At 39.2% G+C, this 26,572-nt stretch overlaps 2 protein-coding genes across 5 annotated transcripts in view; one reads left to right on the forward strand and one right to left on the reverse strand.

Annotated features, from left to right (window-relative positions):
* Nucleotides 1-25,023, reverse strand: part of cfap221 (cilia and flagella associated protein 221) — a 247,144-nt gene extending 222,121 nt beyond the window's left edge. For 2 of the 4 annotated variants that reach the window (XM_048533708.2, XM_048533705.2), the window contains exon 1: nt 8,098-8,198. The gene's annotated coding sequence lies outside the window, so the exon portion shown is untranslated. Of the gene's footprint in view, nt 1-7,329; nt 7,673-8,097; nt 8,199-24,966 lie in introns of those variants that run through there. The other 2 variants (XM_059647391.1, XM_059647392.1) reach the window with 2 other exon arrangements.
* Nucleotides 25,024-25,514: 491 nt separating this feature from the next.
* LOC125454023 (secretin receptor-like) overlaps nt 25,515-26,572 on the forward strand; it is a 68,809-nt gene continuing 67,751 nt past the window's right edge. The window contains exon 1 of the mRNA XM_048534263.2: nt 25,515-26,072. Within this exon, the coding sequence (XP_048390220.1) occupies nt 25,956-26,072 (117 nt within the window). The 5' untranslated portion in view covers nt 25,515-25,955. The remainder of the gene's footprint in view (nt 26,073-26,572) is intronic.

The following is a 26,572-nucleotide window of genomic DNA, read 5'->3' on the forward strand; positions in this document are numbered from 1 at the left end:
AACATGCTGTTATTCTACTGTAACGTTACTTCTACTGATTCCCAATGGCAATTTTTTCCCATGAACATAATCTCTCCCGAGACTATTCTGCCCTCCTACCTCCACAGCCCTCTTGTGTTTTCAATCTTCTTTGATTCTGTGCAATCTTTCCCAGCAAACTCTGATGCAACATTTCCAGGCTATCTATTTTAACCATGAAATCTTGTCACAATGTCACCCCATGTTCACAAGCCAACCTAACCACAATCTTCACTTCATTACCTTTTCTTCCTTTCAAATATTATCTTAGCTACCTACCAACCACAATTTCACTTGTTTACCTCCGCTGTGATCCAATATCTCTCCCCGCCCAAGACCCCGACTTCTAGGCTCGCTCTTCCTCTTGACAACTAACTCACCTCCTTGCCTGCCTGCAACCATCTGCCCTTCCAGACCATTATTTTTCTCCTCTCCTTAGCCTTGATCTTTCTTCCCATCTGACCACAATCTTGCTTCCCTCCATCCAGTGTCTCCCTTTATCCTAATCACTAACTTGGCACCTTGCCTCCAGCCCTCCCACAGCATATGCCACAATCTCTCTTCTCGTCTAACTCTGGTCTCTTCTCCCTGTCTATGATCATGATCTTTTCTTGAATTCCCGCTCCCCCTACCTGCCTCCCTCCCCCCCCCCGCCCGCCATGACCTTAAAAATAATCTTTCACCGATTCCATCTTTCCTGATCACAACTTTTGTAGGTAAAGTTTCCTTCACTCATTTTCCTGAGTCACTCACTACATACAGACATCCCCAATTCTAGATGTCTGAGCCCCTATGAAAAAAATGATTTTGTTGTGAAGTTGATACAGTCCTTGTGGATTGGAAGGCAGGGCACTAGGATTTGATGCTTGTAAAATGATTGGGGGAAGAGTGTTTGGTCCCTTTAAAAAATGATATGTTTATTCTAGGCATGGAAATTTAAAGCAAATGTGCAGGTGCACAGAGAGCCTCAGAAATTGAAACATTGTATCAAAAGGCTGATGGAAACATGAGCGGTAGTCTTGTATTGTTAGCAAGGCAACCAGATTCGATATCAACCAATTAATTTAAAAGAAGTACATGGAAACTAAAAACCAATTAAATTTAAATCTGATGGCTTTGACAACCTAGGGCCAATCATGTTCTAAGAAATCAATAGGTTATCAAGAGTAGAAAAGAAGAGGATATTTGAACATCAGGATGAGAGAGAACTGCCATCTAAGGGAAACTCACTGGGTCTCACAGAAATCTCTAAGCTCTCAGAGTAAGCATCATCTAAATTAAGGTACTGTGGCACTTTTAGCTAATATTCCTGACACAAGAATTCAACAGAGGAAGGCATTCATCAGTGGAGGACAGCAGAGAATATAACTAACATTCCAGAATATTTATCTTACCTGTAATTTTGAGAGTGTTTTTTAAATTAACTTGGTTTATATAAATTATATATTATATAATCTTTTGGAAAAGCATACTATTAGAATCTCGTTTTACTCAGGAATAGTTAAGGAGGAATTGTTCAGCGTGTTAGTAGTTCTGTTAATTTGTTAACTGTTAGAGTTGGATAAATAAATAGTTACTTGTTGAGTATAGAGTGACTGTCAGGAGTTCATTTTATTTCACCTTTTCTTTGAAATAGATTGGGAGGTGAGCGACAGCTTATACTGCTTTTCACATTTCCTTTAACAGATTGCAAGGTGAACTGAACTTTTCTGGAGGTTCAGCTTTAATTATCAGAGAGGTGTCGACGTCTCCTCCACAACATTTTCAATCCACTTTGTCTGATCCCATCATAAATTAAGCAATCCTATTCATTCACTCCATTATCTGTTTCCTTGTAAGGAAATGTGCTTTTGAAGTAGTCCTTCTTCAAATTTTCTTTGTGCATATTTGTGTTCATAGCACCTCAGCATCTTAGCAAAGCTGTGCTGTGCTATCTGGGCCTGCTTCCACACTGTAGGGATTCTATTTTAAAAAGTGCCAAAATCCACACAATATTTTGACTGTGGTTTTATCAGAATTTTACATCAATTCAGAATCATCACAACTTGACTTTTGTTTTAATTTATTCATGGGGCGTGGGCCAATATTTATTGGTTAATCCTAATTGTTAAGAGTGAATCACATTGCTGTGGGTCTAGAGTGATATGTAGGCCAGGATGGCAGATTTTCTTCTCTAAATGACTTAGTGAACCAGATCGGTTTTTATAAACAACTGCATTGTCATCTTTAGATAGTTACTTATTTATCTACTTATTTATTACTGAATTCAAATTTTCCCCATTTACCAAGGTGGAATTCAAATCCACGTCAACTGGAGGTTCTAGATTATTAATCCAGTGACATTGCCCCTTATTTTACATGGCTCTTTCCGTAAATTAGTTGCTTTTGTCTGTTTACAATTAGATATTGCATTGACTTCTGCCAACATTCCCTAGCATCACAAATCTGAAATGTCACTTCTAGGATCCTTGCTACATTCCTCAGGTGGCTTAAATGTTTTCCATCCAATCCTGTCAATTTATCTTTGTTTAGGCTAGTTACATGAATATTTTTATTTATTTATTATTATTTATTTTAATATTTAATTACTTTATCTTTAAACTTGTTTTTAACTAATTAGGGATTTATTTCTCGTCCAGCGGCCAGTATCTTCTATTCTACAGAACACCGAGCAAAAAAGAGCATCCAAAATCTTGCATTAATGCAGCTAAACTTTCTCTAAATAAATCATTCCTTTAGGTATACTGTCAAACAATCCAATTGATATCTCACTCAAGTCCAACCACGTGTGCCAATCAAACTGAATGTACTTGAGAGGGTGCAGGGCTGATTTATCAGAATAGTTCCAGGGATGCGGAGCTTACAACCACAAGCTTGAGTACTAGTAGCACAAATTGTTCTCCTGGGAGCAAAGGAGATTACAAAAGGTTTGTTCAAAGTGTACAAAATTATGATAGATTTAGATAAGGTGGACACAAAATTTGTTCTCATTAGCTGATGGTACAACAACTGGGGGATACAGATTTAAGGTTGTGGTCAAGAGATGCAGGGGTAATAAAAGAAGGAAATTTTTACTTAGCAAGTGATACTGATTTGGAACTTACTTCCAAGAAATAAACTTGCAGAGCTATGAGGATACAGTAGGCAATGTTATTAATGGGATTGCTCAGAATGCTGGTATAAACTTGATGGTCTCAATGGTCTCCTCCAGTGCATATATGACTCTATTATACTGTCATATCCAGTACAAGGAAATGTTCAAACCAGCCAATCTGCGGGTCAGTTAAACATCAATTTATGTCATAATGCCAGTAACCCATTTCTGAAATTGTCATTGGAACATATTTATATTTTATTAAAGTGTCATTCTCTCACTTCACTTCTAATTCAATGAAATTCTACCATACGATGCTCAATCAGAATATAGTTTGTCCAGTGAATGACCTTATTCATTCTATTATGTAATTTTTAAAAAAACTTTTTAAATTTAATTTTGCAACATTATCTTCCTTTATGATACAATGTAAGTTTCTTGTCATTGTATCTAATAAGAAATGTATATATTTCTGTACATTTTTGTACCAAAACTAACATATCCCTCTCCAGGTTGTCTAAGTTGAATAACCTGGAAGTTTGTTGGGCTAACTCAATGTATCCATAATGCCCAAGAGAGACAAACTGAAATTCTTTGCAAGGAACGTAATGAGTATTTTGTTATTATTTGATATATTTATGCAAATAAGATAAATCCTGAATTGGTTAAAATGAGTTAAAAAGATAAAGTAGTAAAATATTTATAATTAGTTATCATATGTTTTCTATGTATGTTTTTAAAATATTTCATTTTAGCTACCTGAAAAAGACCCATTTATGCCTATTTTCCACTTCCTGTTAGCCAAGCACTCTTCTTTTCATGCCAAAATGCCACAGCCTATGTCATGAGATTTTATTTTCCGCAGTAACCTTTGCGATCAAATGCCTTCTAGAAACCTAAGCACAGCACATCCATCAGTTTTCACTTTATCCACAGTATGTGTTACATCCTCAAAGAACTCCAACAGTTTGATGAAACAAGATTTACCTTTCACAAAACTATGTTGACTCGACTGATTCCTTTGAATGTATGTGTCTAAGTGTCATGCTATTGTCCCTTTAATAATAGCTACTTACAATCTCCCTATGACAGATTTTAAGCTAACTAGCACAGTTTCCTGTTTACTGTCTCCCTCCTTTTTTGAATAAGTGTTACATTCACTGCCTTTCAATCTAATCAGATCACACCAAATCTGAGGAATATTGGAAAATTAAAACAAGTACATAAAATATCTCACTAGCCACTTATTTTAAGACATCAGGATCAAGTCCATCAGTACCTGCATGCATGTCAGCCTAAAACTGTAATAATTTACTCTCTACCATGTCTCTGGTGGCTATAATTTTCTTGAATTCCTCCATCCCTTTCATTTCCTGATGTATCACTGTTCTGGGCTGTTATTTTTATGCTCTAGAGTGAAGACTGGTGCATTCATTTCCATGACTAAGTCTCCAACTTCACTATGACTACGACTAAAGCTTGCTTTATTAATTTTTTTCTTCTTTAAATATGTGTAGAAATTGTAACAATCTATTTCTGTATTTCTGGCTGACTTTCTTTTGAACTCTGATTTTTCCTTCTTTGTTAGTCTTTAGGTCATTGTTTGCTGCTTCTGACATTCCATCCAATCTTCTGACCTGCACCTTCCTTTCCACAATTGTTTTCTTTTGATTATCTTGATAATATCATTAACATTTCTTGTTAACCACAAATGTTGGGATTGTTGTCACATTTTGCTGGGATAGCACACTAAGAACCAAACCAATCTATTCCTGAAATCATCACAAAAGTTAATAATTTTGAAAAACACACAGAATTTCCCAACTTACACATCTGTTTAGATAAAGGTAAACAGAAAACACAAACCAGGTTCCTGTACTTAATAATAATCATTATTTATTCTAAATATATTCTAGCTGCAGGCTAATAGCTATGATTGATTGACAAATAACTCAACTGCATAAAGACACACAATCTCTCTTTCCAAAGCTATGAAGGCTTATGGCAATATCATTCGTGTCTCCAAACTGTTCAGCTGCTAGGAGCCAACCACATATTCATGGTAAGCAGATTGCCTTTGTCAGCCACAGCTGGTCACAACTCAACAAGGTTATCAACCACTTGTTGCTGACTGCATCTCATTTTGTACACATATCCTGGTGCCAGCCCATCTGCAACCAGCCTCCCTTACATCTTGAGCAAAGCAGCAAGATAAAGATCACTTACGAGTTTTTGCAACCTGATTTCGAAACGTACTGCAATCCCTTCCATACTCCTTGGTAAGTAAAGTAATCCCATACCCATTCCAAAAAAACAATTTAGAGAAAGGAAAATAGAAAGATACAGTCTTTATGTTGTCCATCTGAACTTTTCTCTTCTGCTTTGGAATGTACTGGAAATGTATTCTGAAATATTCCCTTAAATCCTTGCTCCTCAAATTTATTGAACTAATTTTTAACTTTAATATATCAATTCACTTAAGCCAGTTCTCTTTTCCATGTTATCATAATGTCCCTTTCTTTTTTAATATAGTCTCAGACCCACTTTCTTTTTTCTCAAACTGCATGCACAATTTGATCATATTATTCACCATAGAGTACATAATTAATCCTTTCTCATTACACAAAATCAGGCCCAGGATAGTCTGCTTTCTGTCTGGTTCCAGAACATGTGGTTCCAGGAAGCTAGCCTGAAAACATTCTATGAATTCCTCATCTAGGCTGACTTTGCCCATCTGACTGTCCAGTTGATATGTAGATTAACATCTCCCATGATTATCGCGACACATTATTTGTCTCAAAAAACCCCACATGCACCTTTTTGAAATTTAATTACCATTTTCAACAGACACTCCTTTTAATGATTTAATTGGAAGTGTGAATGGTTTTTCCTATTGCACCTAAAACCATCCAAGTTAATAGCTTAGACAGTTAAAAGGCTAACTATCTCAACTAAAAACAAATGTACGTGTCTGTGTCCCAAGCCCAAGACATATTATGGAACCATAATTCAATAGTTTTAAGATAAGTTATTTTCAGTTTTGGCCTATGTGGTTGTGAGCAATCGTTATCTGCAGAGACAATAAGAAAAACATCTGCTTCTCAACAGGAGGATATTTTGGACTGCTGTGCTGAACGAGGCAACTCAGAGCCATAAAAAGGAAACAAAGGAGCTTTCACTCAATCCCAGGATTTAGTCTGCATGGCCAGTCTGTGGGAGCAACTATCAACTCTTCGACTACAGAAGCCAAAAAAGCTGCTGATTCTGACTACAAAGCTCCAACCCCTTTACTTTGGAAAGAGAATCTTCAAACAAGCCAACCGGCAAAAGTGGGGCAAACTGATCTCATTTTCACCATCAATCAAAGTTACACCCTTCCTTACTTTAAATCCTTGTATATGGATTTTAACTAATCATTTTAACACATTTTACTGAAATAACTGCCAGCAACAGTTGCGTAATAAACTGTTTTTTTGTTTGAAGTATAACCGTTGGTCATTTTTAGAAATTGTAACACTGAAATTCTAAAAGGGGGTGACAACCAGTTTCTACAAATTCATTAGTTCACAGATCCCTCTGAGGGTACATTTTGGTGCAATCCTGACAATATACATGCTACCGCATCATCTTAGCAGATGATTGAAAGAAATTCAGATAATCTGTTGTTTGCATGTTTTCTGCCTGAGTTTGAAGGGATCTAGAACGTCATTGTTGACATTATGTTCAATCCAATGTTGGTAACACCAGACTTTTCAAATTGTGAATGGATTTAATTTATTTAATTTTCTGTCTAGTAATTGCTTGTCCCTCTCCCTCATACACTTGAACACACGCCTTTTTGCTGCTAAATCCTCTAGCTACATAAGAAGTTATTTTTCCAAGTAAAAAAAGACATCAAAACTCAAGCGATTTCTCGGCTTTCTCCGTCGTTGTCTTTCGCCCAACAAAATTGGTCAAGGGCTGTTTTGTACTGAGAAAGTTTGTCAATTCTTTGAAACCAAAACAATGCTTGAAGTTTTACACTTGAATGTGATCCAATTACAATTACAATCTATCATAGTTCTAACTGTGTTCTGAAAACGCACACTCAGAACTTTGCTGACACAATCACATTTACAATTAATCGGCGCTGTCGTGCAAATTTAAATTTACTAATAAGAAAGGCGAGTATTACAGGATCGCATACGTTGTTGCTCCACATGACAGTACATTCTCACCATTGATAAATGCATATTAATTACATCCGAGACGTTCGTGTGTGGATGGTGCACTTGTGGGAGGTTGGAGTTTATGTTGTTTGTTATCAGCTGTCCTCAGTGCAGTTGTTGCAGACACTAACAATTTGTTCCTGTTTTCCACTTTCTTGCCACTTGTGTCAATTAAAGAACTTAGGTTGGAGAATGCAAGGCCACCTCCCCTCGGCTGCGGGGAAGGACTAGCGCTGGGCTTTCATTGGGAGAGCAGTATCCACTCCATTGATAAAAACCAAAAGAACTGCGGATGTAGTAAATCAGGAACAAAAACAAAGTTGCTGGAAAAGCTCAGCAGGTCTGGCAGCACCTGTGAAGGAGAAAACAGAGTTAACGTTTCGGTGCCGGTAACCCTTCCTCTGTTCTGAGGACATACATTGTTGTGGTCCACTCCATTGATGCTGAGTGGGTGGTGTGGGTTCAGGGTCAGTATGTTTAATGAAGCAGTATTTATCCCCCTTCTGCCTCCTTTGCCCCAATATCAGTTGTCAAAGGGGTTGGCAGTGAGGGAACAAACATGGCATTGCCACATGCCCAAAGGGAAGAAAGGAGAGAATATCCACCCTAAAGAAATACCATTGAAATCATCGATGGGCAGCGTCTGCACCCATGGGGTGAAGCTGCAATGGAGTACAGGGGAGGGGGAAAGTGAAAGGTGCTGCCAGGTTAACCCTGAGTCTGATTAATAGAATTCCTTGTAACGCTGGGGGTTTTTTTGCCCTTGAGTTCACTCACCCACATGCAGCGAATCACCAAATGGCTCCGGCCCCTTGCCTCCTCCGCGAAAGCCCCGTTACCATGGCAACAGAGTCGCCAAAACAAACAGCTGCTTCCGGTCAAGTGACTCGAGCCCGGCAACCCTGTGGTGCTGGGGCTTGGAGCTTTGCCGGTGGCTCCTGCAACCTGGTCTGTGCCTTCAGCCCGGAGAGAGCTCCTTTCCCTAGACATTCACAGGGAGACTCTCCTTACATTCCACAGCCCCGATACCGCCTGGGGGCGCGAAGCGAAATCAACTGCATCTTAGACTCAAACCTGTCAAGTTTGACATATCTGGACGTACGTCAAAAACAACTCACAACACATGAATTGTGTGCTGTTGCAGGCAGGACGTGATGCAGGTTCAAAGGACAGAAATCCATAAAGAACACCAGAGAGAAATGTTCTATAAGATGCTGTAATTATCTTTGGGGATAGCGAACACAGTACTTTAACATAAGACTCCGAAAGCTTGTGTTTTCAAATAAACCTGTTGGATGAGAACTTGGTGTTGTGTGATTTCTGACAATATTCCAGGAGACCAAGGAGAGATAAAGTATTAATTACTGTAGGGGCACAGTATTACTGAGGATTCTAACCAGGGTGGACTCATAGTGGCCAGAGCCACTGTAGCTAAAATACTGCAAGATACAGAATGACTTTTCCTCTGTATTATGCACTTATTCAATTATTGTGTCTTTCTCTGAGCTGTTTTCCTTCTCAATTTCTTCTTGCTAGTTTTGTGGCCCAGCTCCTTTGTAAAAAAAATTTGGGTAACTCTGCTGATCCTGAGCAGTCTTCCACATGATGGTACGATCAGGAGTGGGAGAAGGAAGGGTGGGAGACAAAACAACAAATACTTGATGATAAGGAAACTGTGTCTGCCAGGGAGAAAGAGGAAGAGGATGGTGACAGTGAGCACGAGGGGGCATAGCTTTAAATTGAGGGGTGAAAGATATAGGACAGATGTCAGAGGTAGTTTCTTTACTCAGTAGTAAGGGAATGGAATGCTTTGCCTGCAATGGTAGTAGATTCGCCAACTTTAGGTACATTTAAGTCGTCATTGGATAAGCATATGGACGTACATGGAATAGTGTAGGTTAGATGGGCTTCAGATCAGTATGACAGGTCGGCACAACATCGAGGGCCGAAGGGCCTGTACTGTGCTGTAATGTTCTATGTTCTATATGCAAATAACTGGGAGAAGCACAGATCGAAATGACAATAAAATGGATTGTCCATGTATTGAAATCCTTTTGATGACTAAACTATTGATTTCTCTCAGTAGGAGATCACAAAGGTTGGTGCCCATAGACTGAGTGTGTGTGTTGGTGGGGGGGGGGGGTGGTTGTAAAGCAGGAAGAAGACTCATGAACGGACTTTCTAACTTCAAATAATGTTGACCTAGTTAATGTTGATCTTACCTGTCACATGTCCCCTACCATGTAACTGTATGCCTCACTCTGTCCAAGCTTTTTTCCACCCTATGATCTGTATGTCCTTGCTGACTATGATCTGCCTGTACTGTTTGCAAACAAAGTTTTTCACTGTACTTAGATACATGTGACAATAAATCAATCAATAATAAAAGAAAATTGTTGAGGTGAGAATAATGGAATTAATGGAGGACAAGTGGGAAAGAGAATAAAAATGTTATCACTTTTGGATACAGTGAGTTTTTTTTAAAAAACTGACTTTGTGGAGAGTTAAAAGAAGGAAGCACATTGGCTCCGGTGAGAAAAGGAGAAACTAATTCTGTCAGAAATTAGTAAGCACAGCAACCCCACCCCCCCCACCCCGCCTTGCCATTGTAAAACTCTACAACCTCTAGATAACTACAAGCTATACCATGGGAGATCTATTAGTTTTTTTAAAAATGTGTTGATAATGTTTTTGAATGAGTTTAGCAAGTATCTTGGTGTCCAGGGTTCACGATTCAGGAATATGTCATGCGTTAGCCTTTGGAAATGCACGGTTATAAGGTAGGGGGATGGGTCTGAGTGAGATGCTGTTTGGAGGATAAGTGTAAACTTGTTAGGCTGAATGGTCTGTGTTTATACTGTAGGGACACTATGTAAAATTGACTGAGAGAAAGGAAACAAAATATTGGTGAAATAATTGTATAGAGGCTGGTATCCTGTCAACAAGCCACCCTTTACTTACCTGCGCACAGTACACTGGCTACGGTCAGCCACCTCAGAGTCGGTCGCCCTAAACTGAGGAGATTCTAAAACCCAATGTTTATCTTGGTCAGCCAGAGCTTCCTGATTGGCACAGGTTAGCAACCCCAAACAAAGATCTCATAGTCAACAAGATTAATCATTATAAATGATTAATTGGAATTTGTCAGTTTGAAGGAGGATATGTTGTGGATTTCCCCAGGGTCAATATTGGGATCCTTGGATTTCCTGATACATAGAAAGGATCTCGGCCTTGGTGTAGAACAGAAATTTTTAGAGTTTGTGGGTGAGACAATACTTGGGAGAACTGTAATCTGTGATGAAGGCAGTGCAGAATTTTAAAAGGACATTGACACATCATAGAAATGGGCAAATGGTGGTAGTTGAGGATCTGTGCAAAGAGGTGAGAGGAGATGTATTTTAGAACAAAAACCATGGAGACATAATATCAAGAAGAGGTTACTATTATAAGGGTGTGTAGGAATGGAGAGACATGAGTAAATATGTCATTAAAGATGACAGGACTGGCAGTGAGAAAGCCATTAAAAAAGCATTCAATACTTTGAGACAAAAGTAAAAATTTCTGGAAAAGCCCAACAGGTTTAACAGCATCTGTGGAGAGAAATCAATGTTAACATTTAGGGTTGCATGACTCTTCCTCAGTATTTTAGGATTCTTAAGTACAGGCATAGAGTACAAGAGCAGGGAGTTACACCAGACACTGGTTAGACCGCACCTGGAATATAGTCAACAGTAATGGATGCCAAAGTGTAGAAAGGATTTGAATGCATTGGAGATAATTGTTATTTTTTATTTACATAAATGATCTGCATCTGAATGTACAAGGTATGATTAGTAAGTTTGCAGATGAAATTATGAGGTATCGTTGATAGCGAAGAAGGTTATCAAATATTACAGAGGGATCTTGATCAGATGGGGAAGTAAGTTGAGGATTGGAAAATGCAATTCAATACAGCTAAGTGTCAGATGTTGCACTTTGGAAAGTCAAGGTAGGACTTATACAGTAAATGGTAAGATCCTGAGGAGTGTTGTGGAACAGAGGGACATAGGAGAACGTGTAGATAGTTTGTTGACAATGGCATCACAGGTGGACAGGGTGGTGAAGAAGGCAATAGGCATGCTGGCCTTCATCAGTCGAGGCATTGAGTACAGGAGTTGGGATGTTATCTTATAGTCGTATAAGTTGTTGGTGAAGCCACACTTGGAGTATTGTGTGCAGATTTGGCCACCGTTCTAGGAAAGACATAGTTAAATTGTGTGCAAAGATTTACAAGGATGTTGCCAGGACAAATAGGCCTGAGTTATAGGGAGAGGTTGGACGGGATAGGATTTTATTCCTTGGAATGTAGGAGATTGAGGGGTGACATGGTTGAGGTGTACAAAGTCATGAGGAGCATACGTAGAATGAATGCATATAGTCTTTCCCAAGGATGGGGAATTGAAAACTAGAGACAGGTTTAAAGTGAGAGGGGAAAAAATTTAAGAAGGAACTGAGGGGCAACTTCTTTGCACAAAGCATAGAACAGAGAACAGAGAACATTACAGCACAGTACAGGCCCTTCGGCCCTCGATGTTGTGCCAACCTGTCATACCGATCTGAAGCCCATCTAACCTACACTATTCCATGTTCGTCCATGTGCTTATCCAATGACGACTTAAATGTACCTAAAGTTGGCGAATCTACTACCGTTGCACCCAAAACGTTCCATTCCCTTACTACTCTCTGAGTAAAGAATCTACCTCTGACATCTGTCCAATATCTTTCACCCCTCAATTTAAAGCTATGCCCCGTCATGCTCGCCATCACCATCCGAAGAAAAAGGCTCTCCCTATCCACCCTATCTAACCCTCTGATTATTTTATTTGTTTCAATTAAGTCACCTCACAGCCTTCTGCTCTCTAATGAAAACAGCCTCAAGTCCCTCAGCCTTTCCTCCTAAGACCTTCCCTCCATACCAGGCAACATCCTAGTAAATCTCCTCTGCACCCTTTCCAAAGCTTCCACATCCTTCTTATAATGCGGTGACCAGAACTGTACGCAGTACTCCAAGTGCGGCCGCACCAGAGTTTTGTACAGCTGCAGCATAACCTCTTGGTTCCAGAACACGACCCCTCTATTAATAAAAGCTAAAACACTGTATGCCTCCTTAACAACCTTGTCAACCTGGGTGGCAACTTTCAAGGATCTGTGTACATGGACACCGAGATCTCTCTGCTTATCTGCACTACTAAGAATCTTACTATTAGCCCAGTACTTTGCCTTCCGGTTACTCCTACCAAAGTGCATCACCTCACACTCGTCCGCATTAAACGCCATTTGCCACCTCTCAGCCCAGCTCTGCAGCTTATCTATGTTTCTCTGCAACCTACAGCATCCTTCGTCACTATCCACAACTCCACCGACCTTAGTGTCATCTGCAAATTTACTAACCCATCCTTCTACGCCCTCATCCAGGTCATTTATAAAAATGACAAACAGCAGTGGACCCAACACCGACCCTTGCGGTACACCACTAGTAACTTGTCTCCAGGATGAACATTTCCCATCAACTACCACCCTCTGTCTTCTTTCAGCAAGCCAATTTCTGATCCGAACTGTTACATCTTCCACAATTCAATTCCCCTGCATTTTGTGCATAGATGGAATGAACTGCTAGAGAAAGTGGTTGAGGTAGATACAATAGTAACATTTAAAAAGACATCTGAAAAGGTGTATGGATGGGTAGGGTTTAGAGGCTTATGGACCAAATGTGGGCAATTGGAACTTGCTGAGTGGGCACCAGGGCCAGCACAGGCCAGTCTGGGTCAAAGGACCTGCTTCCATGCTGTATTACGCTATGATACTATGACTCTATAATATGGAGGTGGCCAATGTGAATGGTTCCAGGGATAAGTCACCAGTTATGAGGAAAGATTTGAGAAGGTGGGAGTGTTTTCCTTGGAGAGGAGAAAGCAGAGAGATTTGATGGAATTTTTCAAAATCATGAGGAGCCCAGACAAAGTGGCTGGGAGAAATTGTTCCCACTGATAAACAAGTTGAAAACCAAAAGGAATAGGTTTAAAGTGTTTTGCTAAAGAAGCAAATATGAGGTGAGAAAAATCTTTTTCACACTGTGAGGGGCAGCACGGTGGCTCAGTGGTTAGCACTGCAGCCTCACAGCACCAGGGACCCGGGTTCGATTCCAACCTTGGGCAACTGTCTGTGTGGAGTTTGCACATTGTCCCCCTGTCTGCGTGGATTTCCTCCGGGTACTCCGGTTTCCTCCCACAGTCCAAAGATGTGCAGGCTAGGTGGATCGGCCATGCTAAATTGGCCGTAGTGTTCAGGGGTGTGTGGGTTATAGGGGATGGGTCTGGGTGGGATGCTTCAAAGGGCGGTATGGACTTGTCGGGCCAAAGGGCCCATTTCCAAACTGTAGGAAATCTAATCTAATCTAATTAGGAAAGAACTGCTTGGAAGTCTGATGGAGGCAGGTTCAACTGGAGAATTAAAAAGCAAGAAATAGAAATAGAAAATAAAATTGAAATAGAAACAATGTGAAGGGCTACAGATAAAAGACAAGAGATTGGCACAAGCTGAAAATATTCAGAGCGCCAATGCAGACACAATGGCCTGAATGGCTTCTTTCTGCACATAACAATTCTCTGATTCTGTGAAACTAACCACAAATTTTTAATATACAGACTGAGATTTGTACTATCCATCATGACATGTCCCAATAGATTGCCTTGACCTTTTTGGTTTTGGTTTCATTTGCTAAATGGATTGACTGAGTAAATACGAATCAATTTCTTTCCAGTTTATCAAGAAGACCAGACACCATTCCATTGCTTAAAAGGTTATTTTAAAAGATAAAAGTTACTTTTTACAGTTTTCAGAATAAATATGGAATTAGATATTCAACACAGGTTTCATCTTAAAATCTGGAAATGTTAGTGATAGAACTCTTAAGTTGTACAAGAAATTATCTTGATTTGTATCTTTTCAATTAATACAACTGTTTAGCTGTACATCTTCAGAACTTTAATGCTTCATTGGGTATTTTAACTGTTTTTCCACGTTCTAGATATGAAGGTTTTCCACCAAAACGAGTAGTTATAAGATTTTTTTTTGTAATAGGTGGCCTAAATTTACAAAGAAAAAGCAAGAACCTTTGCAAATTACAGGCAATCATCATCTGACCAGGTGATCATACATCTAGAAAAAGGATTTGAGAGAGTGAACTCAAAGCCCAGTAATGACAATGCTATTTGAACATTAAGTTTATATTGGTGATTTTAATATTAAAGATGGATGCATTTATTGTTTCACTATAATAGTAGACAAAGTTATGGAATATGAGTCTTCCAAGCATCACAAATAAACCCAGAATACTGGTTCATAAAGTGGAATTTGGCTTCTTCAGTCATGTAATTTAGTCATCCTCTGTCTCCCAAATGGCATCAATATCCTTACTAGGGAAAAATTACCTTTCTGGCTAATTAATTGTGAAATCATGAAACATCTTCCTGTTATTCAAAATTAATACTCAGCGGTGTCCATTTTATATAAGACATGTCATCTGGTCACTGTTAAAGAAATGCTTTCTATAGTACTGGAGAGTGAAGGAAATTTATTTTCACTTTCTGATCCCACGCACCTGCATCTTTCCCTCATCACAGCTTCTTTACTGTATATAGCAAGTCTAGAAACCAGAACATTCCCTTCTCCCTAGTCTTGCTTCTGCCAGTCAACATTTGTTTTTTGTTTGTGATATGTGTGTGTCACCGACTGGGCCGATATTTATTTTCCAGTTGCTCTTGAACTGAATGGCTTACTCAGCCATTGCGACAGACAATTAAGAGTCAAAGTAAGAGTCAAATTAAGAGTCATTGCTGTTGGTTTGGAGTTACATGGAGTCCAAATAAGAGCATTCCTTCCCTAAAAACAGTTTTATTTTCACAATAATTCACAATGGTTACATGGTCACCAATAGGCTAATTTGCAGTGCCAGAATTTATTGAATTCAAATTTTAACTATCTGCCATATGGAATTTTAAATCCATATCCCCAGAACATTAGACAAAGGTTTTGGATTACCAGTGGAATTACAACTGCACCACTGCACTACTACCTCTCCAACTCCCAACTGATCCACTAATAAAACAGTTTCCATTGGCATAATTTTCACTCGACAGTACCTGATTTACAATGGAGAGGCAATGACCTAGTGACATTATCGCTTGGCTGTTAACCCAGAGACCAAGATAATGGTCTGGTGACCCAGATTTGAATCCTTCCACGGTCGACGTGGAATTTGAATTTTAAAAAAATCTTCAAGTCTAATGTTGACCACAATTCCATCATCAATTGTTGGAAAAATCCATCTGGTTCCCTAAGGTCCGTTAGGGAAGGAAACTGCCATCCTCACCTGGTAGGGCCTAAATGTAACTCCAGACCCACAGTAATGTGGTTCACTCTTAACTGCACATTTGGCAATCAGCGATGGGCAATAAATGTTGTCCTAACCAGTGACACCCTCATTCAATGAATGAATTATTTTAAATTCCCTCACGCCTTCTATGCTCCAACAAACTTCATGCTCCCATATTCTGCTAATTTTATCTGGAGATCTACTCCCATATTCCTAATTTATCAATTTACAACTGCAGCAGCATCATTCCCTCCAGGTGTTTGTACTTTTCCTTCCATTTGTCCCATGACTGAGAATTTCTCCCAATATTGCCTTGCATTAAATGAATAACTCCTACTGCTTTTTATTTCTGACGATGATACAGTAGTTCTGGCATTACTAGTAGGCATCTAAAATTAACTACATAAAATATTAAAATTACTTCAATATAAGTAACTTAGAATTGTTCCAAATTATGATTAAAACACTTAAAACTGATTAACTTGCGAAAACTTAATTAAAACAAAATAAAGACTATCTGACATGAACTACTGTCTGTATATTCAATTTTCTTCAAAAACCCAAGCTGATTTCCATAGCCTGGAGACAAATTTGTGTGTCCTTTGGTTAATAACAGGAAGAAATCAGTCCTGAGGTTTACAGACCAGTTAGTTTGATGCATATTGAGGAAAATCTGCAAGAATTTGATTTATTACCACTTAGAAGGTTTAACAGTTACTAAGGATGCCCAAAATATCTTCAAAAACATCAGTTAAATCTGAATTGTTTAAATTATTTCAGAAGCAACAAAAATATTATATGTAGGCAGCCTTCTTAATCCTATTTCTCTTGATATCAAAAATTTTAAGCCATAAATTGCCATATCATTGCTATTAGAGAAAAATAATGTTATCAGATTATACACAAAAAAGTAATTGGTAGTAATGTATTGTTAAAATAATAGAACTAATGGATTCTTCTGAATGGAGCTCCCAAGACCTGAAGTTGCACACTTATTTCCAAGTCATTACTGTTCATTAATTTCATTCATTAGTTGAATGAAGGGATTACCGCAAAATATTTGTACATTCACCAATGTTGTGAAAATGTGTAACTTCATCTAGATTAATAAATTGCAGCTGCTTTAGATAGCTCGAGAGAGTGGGTCCATGCGTGTGGCATGTGTCTTTCAATGTGGAAAATCCAGTGCAATGCATCTGGGTTTGGAAATACCAATTCTATTTATTCTGTGTTGAAATTCCTATTAAAGACAAGAGACCATACTTGTAACTATCAGGCAGAAGAACAGTACAGAAAAGAAATGGGCCCTTCGACCCAACTAAACCAAAATCCTTTTGCCTCTACTCAGTCTGTATCCTTCTATTTTTTTTTTCTTTATTCATTTATGGGATGAGAGCATCACTGGCTAAGCAGGATTTATTGCCCAGAAGGCAGTTAAGAATCAACTACATTGCTGTGGGATTGAAGTCACATGTAGGCCAGACCAGGTAAGGATGGCAGTTTCCTTCCCTAATGGACAAGAGTGAACCAGATAGATTTTCCTGACAATTGGCAATGAAGGGCCTGTACTGTGCTGTAATGTTCTATGTTCTATGTTCTATAATTCATGGTTATCAAAAGATTCTTAATTCCAGATATTTATTGAATTCAAATTCCACCATCTGCCATGGCAGAATTTGAACCTAGGTCCCCAGAATGTTATCCAGGTCTCCAGATTAACAGTCCAGCAATAATACCACTAGGCCATTGCCTGCCCCTATTCCCTCCATATTCAAATATCTGTCACAATGCCCCTTAAATATTGCCATTGTTTCTGCTTCTATCACCTCCTCCAGCAACACATTACAGTCACCTACAACCATCTATAAAAAACCTTGACTCTCACATCTCCGTTAAACTGTCCCATGCTTACCTTAAATCTAAGTCCCCAAGGTCAGAAATCACATGACACCAGGTTATAGTAACAGGTTTATTTGAAAACACACAGCCTTACTCCTTCAGGTGTTAGCAAGAAAGGTAGTACCAGGCACAGAATTTGTAAGGAAAATATATTACACACACACACAGTCCCATCTGCATGTGCGCATGAATACACACACAGTCAGTCAATGTGGTGTTTTGTAAATTCCTATTTTAGAAATAAAACCAGTGTGACTCCAAACCAAGACACAAACAGGTTCTAAAGAGGCCTCACATCTAGTATGCATTGTAAGACCTAAAATGTCACCTCACATACACTGATAAAAGTTTTAGTTCTCACATGATATGGGCTTGAAAAGAATTTGGGCATTTACATATACATTTTAATCAATTAAAACCTTCTTAATGATTAAAGATTTAACAGCATTTTAGGTTTGTTAATATATCCTCATCAGGGGTGTGGCCCTTTGATCTTTTACTTATAAAGTCTGTGTCTGATGCTTCCCCTCTCACTAACACCTGAAGGAGGAGTAAGGCTCCAAAAGCTTGTTTTCAAATAAACTTGTTGGACTTTTACCTGGTTGCCTGTGTGATTTCCAACCTTGTCCATTCCACTCCAAAAGCAGCACCTCAACATTATGTCCACTCATAATTGATGTCTCCAGCCTGGGACAAAGACTCTAACTATCCATAATTTTGTATTCTATCAGTTGCCCCTCAGCCTCCAGTGTTCAACTGAAAACAAATTAAGTTTGTCCAATCTCTACTCATAGCTAATACACTCCAATCCAGGCAACACCCTGGTAAATCATTTCTGTACTCTCTTTAAAGCCTCCACATCCTTCTGGTAATGTGGCAACCAGAATTATGTGCAATATTCCAATGTGGCCTAACTAATACTCTACACAGCTGCAAGATGGCATGCTAATCATGTGTGCAAATGCACCATCTTGCATTTGTCCAGATTAAATTTCATCTGCCATGTCTCCAACCTACCGGTATCCTGGGTATCCTTCTCATCATCTACAAGCTTACTAATCAGACCACATGCCTTCTCCTCCAAATCATTTATATATATCACAAACAACAGGGGTCCCAGCACTGATACCTGTAGGACACCACTGGTCACAGATCTCCAATCAGAAAAACACCCTTCAATTTCTACTGTTCAATGACCAAGCTAGCTTTGTATCCATCTTATAGAACAGTACAGCACAGAACAGGCCCTTCAGCCCACGATGTTGTGCCGACTAGCTCATTGTGGATTTCATGTGGTGATTAAGGCTCTCAAGCAGATGCATATGACAGCACTTGATTCTAAGGGCCATTTAAGATTAGGATAGGCCTCAAAATTAGAACAGTTACTCTAGAATAATACAATTAGAGAGGAGACATAATAGATTCTTGCAATAGTGTACTAACTGGATACAGTGTGGATGTGTATTTAGCTGGGATTGCAGGTGACAGCAATCTCCTAAAACTTTCTTAATTGTCTAAAGAGATCTGAAGAGCAATTGTCTAGTTTTTGTTTTAAGGATTTGCTACAAGTCTTTGCAATGCCAACAGATTGTCTGGCTAAGTTTGAGGAGCTGGTGTATATGGCTACATTCTATCTGAAAGGTGCAGATGTGGTGGTCCTATTTGCTCTTGTCCCTTTTGTTTATATCATCATATGTGTGGCTCAGCACCCCAAATCCAAATCAATGACCAGATCCTGTCATTGCTTCCTGGTGCTCTCAATCACATTGGTTCCTTCTCCCAGTGCTCCTACATGAAAAACAATCTCCTCCATGTTCTACTGGACATCCTGTATACCTTTGAGTACTTTGACGATTGTTTTCCTGAATTAGTTGTATACAAGAGTAGCCCATAGTGAACAGGAGAGGACATAAACTAAACATTACAATATGCTGAAGACCCCAAATACACATGAGTAATGTCATGAAGAATCAGGTAGAAGACGAAATGAAATGTCCATGTCCCAAAACTTGAGGCTTACAAACATGGTTGACTAATTTTGAAAACAAAACCCAAGCATCAAATTCAAGAAATATGTAGAAGGTGTTGTTATTGTTGTGTCTAGTCAGCTTAACCTAGTGTTCAACTTATTGCTGTAAATGTGGGAAAGGTCCCAGATTTCTTAGAATTTAGTTTTAGTTATGTGTATGTAACATTTCATGAGGGATAATGAGCAAACATTGATAATGTTGCCTTATTTGGTGGAGCAGAATTGTGGAGTCATTTTCAGCATATACAAATACAGCACAACAATGTGCCAAAAGTTAGCTAATTACTTTAAATTGCTGGAATTCATATCATGTTTTTTTTCTTTAAACTTGAAGGGAAATGTCCAAAGTAATTTGTTTTCAAATTTCAGTTTTTTCCTATTTTGTCTTGCTCTGATAATTTTTATCATGAAGTATTTCTCTTCTGCACAATCCCTGGGGTGAATGTATGAACAGACAAAAATGCCAAACAGCAAAAAAAAAACAGCTGGTCTATTTAATATGTTCCACACAGTTATTATGCCTTATACAGAAGAAGTAGGAAAAGTCTAGTTCCAAAGTTGGAATGGCTCAAGAAACAAACTGATAATATTCAGAGTCAGTGAGCTGGTAATTACATGTTGTCCTAATCTGTTGCTTCATTAGTGTTCCCACATCAATGTCTAATCTTGATGAATTTGTCCTCAATTTTTGTACTGCTTGAACAAATTTGAAATCTGTAACATTTATTTCCATTGAACATGTTTCAAATTAGTATCCTTTTCTCATTTTGATCTACAATCCAAAATAAAGAAAAAGAAAATATTGTGATCTTCACAGTTTGAACATGTATACATCAACACATGAACTCTTGAACTGCACACTAACATCAGGTACTAAACTGGATAAATATTATCATCATTATCATTAATCTATTATAGCAATAGTTTTCCTTGAGTCCCAGAGATGAAACTACCTAAAAACAGCTCTGTAGTAAGGATGAAAAGTATGACTTAATCAAAAAGCTGCTGTTTTCCTGATCACTTTCTATTCCTCCCATATCCTACTGCCAGTATTCTCTCTTCTCATTTCTCATTTCTCTTTAACCTTCTTTCTACAACTTTCTTCTTCGTAGGTTAAACATTGACTTATTTCATGAAAATGTAAACTGATTTATATCACTCATCCAACTGAATAGTATCAAAAAAAATCTTCTTTCTACTATTCCATTCTATTTCACTAAGTAACCAATATTAGGCTGCATCCCAGCCCTTGTCGTTTTGGAATGGCCAGGCTTTGAACTGCAAGAGTACTTCTGATCCTAATGAAGCATCAAGGATGATTTGCCAAACCAAAGGTCCATTTCCTTTAATATGCTTCCCTAAAGAGGTATACATTTTTGAAGAGGTGGGGGGAGGGGTGATAAATCAGAGAAGATTATTTTAAAAATGAATTGGATACTCGCAGAGGAGGAGAGCCAGCATAAATTACATGAAATCTTAAATAAAACTCCTACTGGAGGACAAGTAAAGCATATCAAAATAACCGAAGATCACTGGCTGTGATGGCAGTTGTTGGGCACTGACTGAGGCAACTAAGTTTTTCTGCTCCGCGGGAACAGTCCTTAGCTAACATCTGCGCTATACTTTGGTATATACATAGAACATAGAACATTACAGCACACTACAGGCCCTTCGGCCCTCGATGTTGTGCCGACCTGTCATACTGATCTGAAGCCCATATGAGGAATGGTTGAAAATTTAATGAAATACGCTAGGGCTGAAGGCAAACAAGCTACATTTTACTAAAATCCAGCTAAAAATCATGGGCAGGTACAGATCACATGGTAACAAATCCAAAAGTGCAACGACATCACAATAGCCGAGAACGTAAAGATTTCGTAAAGTGTGATAGGAAAATTAAAATGTCAATAAACAGACAAATTCAAAGCAAAATTCTAATAATATCACAGCTACTCATCACATCTATTCCTCGCACCTTCCATTGTCGCCTGTCCATTACATAGGGTATGACCAAGACGAGAAAAAAAATTTAAAAAGTGCCCATTTATCAAATTACGTGAGTCTACATACTTCCCAATCTGAAATCATAAGTTATATTTTCTGGGTAACGTAACGTTCTATTACTTCAACGGCGACTGTTTGTTTTATTGTACACCACCACTGCCTTTTTTATTCTTGTCTATATTACCGCTAACCGCCAGTACCTGAATTTAGAAAATAAAAACCGAACAAACTGCGGACGCTGTAAATCAGGATCAAAAACTAGGAACTGTTCTGAAGAAGGGTCACCGGACCCGAAACGTTAGCTCTGTTTTTTTTTCCTTTGCAGGTGCTGCCAGACCTGCTGAGTTTTTTCCGCAACTTTGTTTTTGTTCTGGAATTTAGAAACCCGTGTTTCCAGCCGATTGCCCACTAGAACACCTCCGACACCTCACACTTCCAAAGTCACTTTCAGTTAGCAGCACGGTAACCAAATGACACTGTGCATTACTTTATTATCTGTATACATGAATAAAACAAAGAAAAACATTGAATTATTCCCGGTTTTATGAAATAGAATATCAATTCTAAACTCGGACACAGGGTAAGTGGTGTATTATAAGGACGGATCCATTTCTTTAATGTTGCCACTCGAGTAGACACTGTTTTAACACGGTTTGAATCTTGAACAGTTTACCAGGGCAGCGACAGCATTCATTTGATGAGCTGTGCCGCAACAGAGAAGGAATCCCCTTTCCGGCTCCAAAAGTATTTTTTTCAGATCTTAAATAAAATATTCGCAAGTCATTCGCAGCATCTAAACCGTGCATGATAATGTCAAACAGATGTAAACGTTTGATTATACCTTTACATATCCCTGAAAGTCTTTGAAGTGACAGTATAGAATATATCGAAATTGTACAACTCCCAATGTCACAGTAGAGTCAACGAGTTAGAATAGAATCCCAACAGTGTGGAAACAGGCCGTTACACTCAACAAGTCCACACCGAACCTCAGAGCATCCCATCTAGACCCATGCCCCCAACCCACCTAATCTACACCTCCCTGAACACTATGAGGAATTTTATATGGCCAATCCACCTACCCTGCACATCTTTGGACTGTGGGAGGAAACCAGAGCACCCAGAGGAAACCCAGGCAGACTTGGGGAGAATGTGCAAACTCTGCACAGAGAATCACCTGAGGCTGGAATCAAACCTGAGTCCCTGGTACTGTGAGGGAGCAGTGCTAACCACTGAGCCGCCCACAGGAAGTGGTGAAGACAGCACAAAAACAAACCCTTGGGTCCAACTCTTCCATGCCAATTAATCTAGTTCCATTTGTCAGCATTTGGCCCATATCCCTCTAAACTCTTCTTTATTCATGTACCCATCCAGATACCTTTTTAAATGCTGTAGTAGTATTAACCTCCACCACTTCCTCTGGCAGCTCATTCCATAAGCACACCACTCTGTGTGAAAAGTTTGCTCCTTAGGTCCCTTTTAAATCATTCCGTTCTCACTTAAATCTATGCCTTCTAATTTGGACTTCGTCTCCCAGGCAAAAATACCTCGAGCTATTCACCCTATTCACGCTCTTCATAATTTTATAAATCTCTATAAAGTCATCCCTCAGCCTCCAATGCTCCAGAGAAAATAACCTCAGCCTATTCACCCTCTCCCTAGAGCTCAAACTCTTCAATCCTGGCAACATCCTTGTAAATATTTTCTGCACCCTTTCAAGTTTAACAGCATTTTTTCTGTTGCAGGAAGATGAGAATTGGATACAGTATTCCAAAAGTCGCCGATGGCACTATACGCAATGCACTGAAGAATAAAGGCAAGTGTACCAAAGGCCTTCTTCACTACCCTGTCTACCTGTGACTGCACCTTCAAGGCACAATGAAGGTGGGCCGCAAGGTCTCTTTCTCAGCAACATTCCCCAGGGCCCTGCTATGAAGTTTATGAATCTAGCCCTGATATGCTTTACCAAAATGAAACACCACACACTTAACTAAATTAAATTCCAGCTGCCACTCCTCAGCCCATCAGGCCATCTGATCAAAGTCCCATTGTACTCTGGCATAATCTTCTTCACTATCTACTACACCACCAATCTAGGTGTCATCTGTAAACTTACTCATCATTCCTCCTATGCTCATATCCAAATTATTTAAATAAATAACAAAAAGAAATGGATCCAATGCCAATCCTCGTGGCACAGAACAGGTCTCAGGCCTCCAATCTGAAAAATAATCCTCCACCACTCTCTGTCTCCTAATTTCAAGACAGTTTTGTCTCCAACTGGCTAGCTCTCCCTGGATTCCATGTGATCTAAGCTTGCTAATCAGTCTACCATGTGGAACCTTGTCAAACACCTTTCTGAAGTCCATATAGACAATGGCCACCACTCTGCCTTCATCAATCCTCTTTGTTACTTCTTCAAAAACTTAATCAAGTTAGTTAGACATAATATCTCATTCTCAAAGCCTTGTTGACTACCCCTAATCAGCCCTTTTCTTTCCTAACACATGTAAATCCTGTTCCTCAGAATCCCCTCAAATAACTTGCACACTACTGATATCAGCCTCAGTAGTCTATAATTCTCTGGTTTTTCCTTACATCCTTTCTAACCACATTAGTCATGCTCAGTCTTCCGGCACCTCACCTGTGGCTATGAATTTTACAAATATTTCAACAAGGGGCAATCATTTCCCTGGATTCCCACAAAGTCTGAGGGTACACCTGATTAGGTCCCAGGGATTTATCCACCTTTATGAGTTTTAAGACATCCAGCTCCTCCTTCTCTGTAATATGTACACTTTTCAAGATATCACTATTTATTTCACCAAGTACTCTAGTTTCCACATCCATCTCCAAAGTAAATACTGATGCAAAGTATTCATTTAGTATCTCATCCATCTCCAGCAGTTCCACGCATAGACGGCCTTGTTAATCTTTAAGGGCAACTAATAGATAATGTGGATGTAAAAAAAAGACCAATTTGACTACTTTAAAATTATTAAAAGCATTTTAAAAAATGCAATTTCACAATGGATTACTGATTAAAGTGCAACTCCATGAAGGATTGATATGGTGTTGATTGATTCATTGTTATCAAATATACTGAGGTACAGTGAAAAGAGTTATTTTGCATGCTATGCAGACAGATTGTCCCATACAATGTGCATCAGAGCAACAGAACAGAGTGCAAAATAGTGTTGGAGCTGCAGAGAATGTGCAGAGAGTTCAGAACTAACATTTGAGAGGTTTGTTCAAAAGTCTGATAACAGCAGAGAAGAAGCTGTTTTGAATGAGTTGGTACCTGTATTCAAACTTTCATGTCTTCGGCCTGATGGAAGCGAGTTCAAGAGAGTTTCACCACCATGGGAGAGGTCTTTGATTATGTTGGTTACTTTGGGGAGTCGGAGGAACGTACAGAGGAGTCAATGGATGGAAGACAGTTTGATATTGAATTAAGGTTGCGTTCACAACTCTCTGTAGTTTCTTGAGGTCTTGGGAAAAGCAGTTCCCATGCCATGCTGTGATGCATCGGGTTAGACTGCTTTCTATGGCGCATCCATATTTCCTAAGCCTCCTGTGAAAGTGCAGACGTTGTTGCGCTTTCTTAATGGTTGCGCTTGTAGGCCAATTGCAAAGAATCAAGGCAATTTGTTCACGTCTATTCATAACTAACGACAAGCACTGTGAAGTCGAAACGTTAACTGTTTGCTCTCCACAAACACTAGTAATGCGGTTGCTGCTCACAGGGTTCCTCCTCCTACTCCTCCCCTGATCAGTCACTGTCAGTGAATAAACGATAACGTGAGAACCGACAAATCACTCAGTACTCGCGGCGGAGTCTTCATTACAGCGGCTAAAACAACAGATCATCCCGCAAATCAGACCAAGCCTGGCCAGGATCCGGAGTCTTCATCATTTCAATGGTTTTCGCGAAGAGTCGGACATGACCAATGCTAAATCTGCTTTCCGAGGACTCTGGGATGTAAGCATTTTTCAGCATTTGCCATTGTTGAAGAACACCGTGTGAAAAGTAACGCTGCCTTTATTCCCGGAGATGTGGAAATGTCTCATCTCGGGTTTTGCACTTTATTTCTGAAGTAAACGTGCTCCGATCAGCGGCCGTTAAGTTTCTGTCCAAGGTTTACTGAATGCTCGTGTGAGCAGGGGTTTGCTGCTCATGGTCAAAGCTCCGAGCTCGGACTGGGTTATTTTCCTCGTATGGTAGGGCCAGCTTTACATTAATTACCGAGGAATCAAAAATCGAAACTGACATTTTCATTGGCAAGATTGATGAACTTCGTGCGATTTGATGCAGTGATGCACAGAGCGGCTGGAACACAACTTCTGGGAAGTATTGACGTCAAGAAGATCTTTCTAATTCTGATTTATCTGGACTCCATCATCACAGTAAGTTAAACCGTTTAATTCTTTCTGTTTAGGTGAACATTTTTCTCACGAATTTTAATTAATTAATTTTCGTGATTTGAAGTTAATGCGTGAGAAAAGAACATAGAACATAGAACATTACAGCGCAGTACAGGCCCTTCGGCCCTCGATGTTGTGCCGACCTGTCATGCCGATCTCAAGCCCATCTAACCTACACTATTCCATGTACGTCCATATGCTTATCCAATGACGACTTAAATGTACTTAAAGTTGGCGAATCTACTACCGTTGCAGGCAAAGCGTTCCATTTTCTTACTACTCTTTGAATAGTAAGAGTAAAGATAAAAGGTCAGATTATTGGGCATTTTTTTAAATGCCAAGACTATTTTACACATTTTCACAGTTAAGATGTACCATCTCGTTACGTCGAGCGTAAGGTTGAATTCCTGATCAACTTGAATCACTCGACGTTTTGGAGCAAAGAACACCAATCCGGTGTTAATAACTAGTCTGTTCAATTC

The sequence above is a fragment of the Stegostoma tigrinum genome, chromosome 7, assembly GCF_030684315.1.
Source record: "Stegostoma tigrinum isolate sSteTig4 chromosome 7, sSteTig4.hap1, whole genome shotgun sequence".
NCBI lineage: Eukaryota > Metazoa > Chordata > Chondrichthyes > Orectolobiformes > Stegostomatidae > Stegostoma > Stegostoma tigrinum.